The sequence below is a fragment of the Engraulis encrasicolus genome, chromosome 2 (assembly GCF_034702125.1).
Source record: "Engraulis encrasicolus isolate BLACKSEA-1 chromosome 2, IST_EnEncr_1.0, whole genome shotgun sequence".
Classification (NCBI taxonomy): domain Eukaryota; kingdom Metazoa; phylum Chordata; class Actinopteri; order Clupeiformes; family Engraulidae; genus Engraulis; species Engraulis encrasicolus.
The window spans coordinates 58,172,929-58,177,928 of NC_085858.1; the positions used below are offsets into that span (position 1 = coordinate 58,172,929).

Genomic DNA, 5,000 nt, shown 5'->3' on the forward strand with positions numbered 1-5,000 from the left:
TTCATTTGGGCTAATCGATGTAGCATGTAAGTTGATGAGACATTCGGTTTGTGCGTAACGCACATTTACGAGCAAAGTACTCGGATGGCCATTCATTCCAGAGAAGACAGCGAGCAGGAGACTTCACGTTCTGTGTTGCTGCTGCGTGCCCCTAGAGGAACTTTAAAGCCTTTTAAGGCTTTTGATTTGTTTGATTCGTTTACTTTGTTTGATTTGTTAGTTTGTTTGGTTTGCGTCTGAGTTTGGCCCGAGTAAAGTACATCAACTCTGACTCCGTCCTCCTTGGTGTTATTTCTCCTTTCGAGAGTAACACCAGTGAGGAGGAGAATTGTACTTTACTGCCACACTAAGACCTGTCCCTTGGACACCAAGTTGTCCGGCACACAGAAACCCAGTGACACCAGAATCACTAGCAACATCACTCCCACTGCCTTCTGTGTGTGTGTGTGTGTGTGTGTGTGTGTGTGTGTGTGTGTGTGTGTGTGTGTGTGTGTGTGTGTGTGTGTGTGTGTGTGTGTGTGTGTGTGTGTGTGTGTGTGTGTGTGTGTGCGTGTGTGTGTGTGTGTGTGTGTGTCTGTTGTCACCAGAAACCCAGTGTCCAGCGGTGTGTTCTTCAGGGCACTAGCAACACCACATCGCCTGCTCCCACTGCCTTCTGGCCTGTGTGTGTGTGTGTGTGTGTGTGTGTGTGTGTGTGTGTGTGTGTGTGTGTGTGTGTGTGTGTGTGTGTGTGTGTGTGTGTGTGTGTGTGTGTGCCTGCGTGCGTGCGTGCGTGTGCATGTGCGTGTGTACCTTACAGCATTCTCCCACTGTCTTTTGTCCTGTGTGTGTGTGTGTGTGTGTGTGTGTGTGTGTGTGTGTGTGTGTGTGTGTGTGTGTGTGTGTGTGTGTGTGTGTGTGTGTGTGTGTGTGTGTGTGTGTGTGTGTGTGTCAGTTAGGGATGGCACAAACCGCACCGAAAACCGAAACCTTACAATTCACACACATACCGAACCGAAACCGTGCAATCCGTCGCAAAACGCAATTCATGTACTGCCCAGAAAAATATTTAAAACAGAGATTCTAGGAGTATCTTATCCAGTCTCTCTGATTAAAACATTAGCGTATAAGACCAATCAGAGGATGACACAATTAAAATCACACCATTTTCACATTATAAGCCTATACAAAACCATATGTAGGATATTTAGTGATAAGTCTGATTCTATTAGCCAGTGCGCCATTAATCATGAACTAAAAAAAAAGAACCGTAGAGAACCGAAAACCGTGACCTTAACACCACGATATGAACCGAACCGTGAATTTTGTGAACCGTACCACCCCTAGTGTCTGTCTGTCTGCTTTCTCCATGTGTGTGTGTGTGTGTGTGTGTGTGTGTGTGTGTGTGTGTGTGCGTGTGTGTGTACGTGTGTGTGTACCTTTCAGGATAGTGATGTTTATTTGGGGTACCACTCGGAGGTTCTGGGGGGGTCCGTGGTGGGGGGGCTCCTCTCCCGGGTCACAACAGCGGCGGCACTCAGCACCCCTACAGGTCACAGGGTGAAAGGTCAAAGGTTATGACCCCTACAGGACACAGGGTGAAAGGTCAAAGGTTATGACCCCTACAGGACACAGGGTGAAAGGTCAAAGGTTATGACCCCTACAGGACACAGGGTGAAAGGTTAAAGTTTAAAGTCATATGACACTCAGCACCCCCACAGGACACAGGGTGAAAGGTCAAAGGTTATGACCCCTATAGGACACAGGGTGAAAGGTTAAAGTTTAAGAGTCATATGACACTCAGCACCGCCACAGGTCACAAGGTGAAAGGTCAAAGGTTATGACCCCTACAGGTCACAAGGTGAAAGGTTAAAAGGTATATGGCACTCCACAGGAGTAGGGATCAAAGGTCAAAGTTCATATGACACTCCACACCCCTAAAGGTCACGGGGGTCAAAGTTCATATGACACTCCACACCCCTAAAGGTCACGGGGGTCAAAGTTCATATGACACTCCGCTCCTCTACAGGAATACTCAAGAGCTGTATACCATGGAAACATAGGGCCCTATGATTTCCGCGATACGGAAAACACGGACGGAATCACGGAATGTAGACATTAAAACGGAATTTGCTTATAAACGCAGAATTGCACGGAATTTGTTAATTTCTTGTGATATAATTTAAAATCCATTATTTTCGTCATCATTTATCAGTCTAAAAGACATTTCAAACACAAAATATGGCCACGATATCATATCTGGCCCACGCGAGGTGATGTGCAAAAGTTCTATGCAGATCCATGATCCATGTCAGCGCATGTTGACCTCTCCCACGCGGGATTTCCGATTGTCTCCCGCGTCCTTACACTGTCCGTCAGAGCATTGAAGAAATCTTTAAACTCAAATGTTGCCTAGTAGAACAGGTCAGACATAAACGCGCTGTCCTAACCGTCTGTTACCAAGACTATGCGATGCGACACAGAAAGGACTAGCGGCTCTCCACTGCACTTTCATAAACAATGGAATCATCCGATGCGAGGCACGAGTTTTGAGTTTGTTACAACAGACGTGACCGCTGTAAAATAAAAACTGAACAGGCAATGCTTTGATCATGTCTTGTTAACTTTGTTGGCCACGAAGCATAGTGACCAAAAGTTAGCAGCAACTTTGAAAAAGGGTCAAGTCATCATCAGAAGAAAACGGCCGTCTTGTAAAACATGTGTTTGTGTGAAACGGTAAACGGTAGGGACTTTGCGAGGCTATTTAATGCCTACATATAACGTGACCAAAAATGTCTCTAATGTAGCTGCATGTTGCAATATAGCCAAACTTATTCGAGAAAACCTGATGCAGCCCGAGTTCAACTTGAATGCATCAGAAGTGAATTCGCCTTCTAGTTGGGTGCATCACGTGTATATAATAGAATATATGCGCATGTACATTTCAGCTACCGTATTAACTGGAACATTTTTTAGGGCTGATATTACAAAAAAAAATAAGGGATAAATTCGATTTGGCAAAAAAATAAATCCGAAAAAACGGAATTTGAGAAAAATTAAAACGGATTTCATAGGGACCTAGAAACAACTACAGTATGACATTTATTTATTTATTTCAAATACTGAAAAGTGCCAAAAAAACTGAAAAAAAAAAAACTGAAGTCTAATTATAGAGTGACCCACCCACTGTGTGTGTGTGTGTGTGTGTGTGTGTGTGTGTGTGTGCGTGCGTGCGTGTGTGTGTGTGTGTACCTGCTATCCCGATAGCCTCTGTGTTCCTCAGTGTCGTCGTCAGGGTAACGCGCCCGGTAGACTTCCACTTGCCCCGCCCACAACACCAGCACCACCCCTACTCCGTACACACACGATACACACACTCCAGGCATCTGGCACACACACACACACACACACACACACACACACACACACACACACACACACACACACACACAGAAAGCAGGAAGACAAAACAACTAGAGTTAAATCAGAGATTATTTAAGTCTCTCCACTCTCTCTGGTTAAATGGTTAACCCCATAATGCCCACTCTTCATCAGTGACATGCTGTAGAAGCACATCTAGTAGGCTTGAGCGCCTCAGTAAAAAGACTGAGCTTACTGTTCATGCGCTTGCTTATAAGGACCATGTCCTGGCATACAAGGAAGCCCTAAACAAGGCCAAGTCCTTGTATTACAGCTCTATTATCAGTACAGGCCAGGGCAATCCCAGAGCACTCTTCTCCACTGTTAGCAATATTCTCAAACCACCTCAACCCTTCCCACTTACCCCTTCAACTGATCTCTGTTGTGAGTTCTTGAATTATTTTAATAACAAAATCAACACCATTTACAGTCAACTACAGTCTCTCCCCTCCCCCACTCTAAATGACAGCCCTTCTCTTCAGACACCTCCTCAACTATTTTCCTCCTTCTCTCCCGTTAATATTGAAACTGTCTGTGATCTTGCCACGAAGGCCAGGCCTACCACCTGTCTCCTGGACCCTATGCCCTCCTCTCTTGTCAAGGCCTGTCTACCAGTTCTCAGTCCCCTCCTTACTAACATGATTAACACCTCTCTCCTTACAGGCATTGTTCCAAACTCCCTAAAGATTGCAGCCATCACGCCTGTCCTCAAAAAAGCTGGAGCTGCAGCGGATGATTTTAAAAACTACCGTCCCATCTCAAACCTTCCCTTCATCTCCAAGCTGCTAGAGCGTACTGTGGCCTTACAGCTTCAAGAACACATGACATCATTTAGCCTATGGGAGGAACTGCAGTCTGGGTTCAGGGCTAAGCATAGCACTGAAATTGCTCTAGTCAAGGTCGTAAACGACCTTGTGCTAGCTGCGGATTCAGGCCATTTCAGTATCCTCCTGCTACTTCATTTAACAACTGCTTTTGACACAGTCTGCCACAATGTCCTTCTCACAAGGCTGGAAACCCTATTGGGCATCACTGGTACTGCACTCTCCTGGTTCAGGTCCTATCTAACTGGAAGAGAGCAGTTTGTCTCTATTGGTGATTTCCGGTCTCCAAATTCACTCCTCACACATGGTGTTCCACAAGGCTCAGTTCTAGGCCCCCTACTCTTCATCATTTATATTCTTCCCCTTGGTAACATTCTCCGAAAACATGGCCTAAATTTTCATTGTTATGCAGATGACACCAACATTTACATTCACACTAAACCCTCCCATCCACTCCCCCTCGCTAACTTAACAACCTGCCTAAATGAAATTAGTAATTGGATGACCCAAAATTTTCTTAAACTTAATCAAAACAAAACCGAAGCCATCATCATCGCCACCCCATCATTACTTAAAAAGATAAACCTTTCTCAGTTCTCTATCCCTGACTATTTTACCTCCACTTCCTCTGAAGTAAAAAATCTGGGCGTCATCATCGACTCTTCTCTCTCCTTTGAATCCCATATTAAACATCTCACCAAAACGGCATTTTTCCACCTTAAAACCATCTCCAGACTCCGCCCTTCTCTTACCCCTACCTCTGCTGAGACCCTCATT

General features: G+C 45.2%; 1 protein-coding gene across 1 annotated transcript in view; it reads right to left on the minus strand.

Moving 5' to 3' along the window:
• Nucleotides 1-3,386, minus strand: part of LOC134442895 (complement C1q tumor necrosis factor-related protein 1-like) — a 24,370-nt gene extending 20,984 nt beyond the window's left edge. The window contains exons 1-2 of the mRNA XM_063192865.1: nt 3,232-3,386; nt 1,419-1,525 (exon numbers count right to left, since the gene is read on the minus strand). Coding sequence (XP_063048935.1) covers nt 1,419-1,525; nt 3,232-3,365 — 241 coding nt within the window. The 5' untranslated portion in view covers nt 3,366-3,386. The remainder of the gene's footprint in view (nt 1-1,418; nt 1,526-3,231) is intronic.
• Between the last annotated feature and the right edge of the window lie 1,614 nt (nt 3,387-5,000).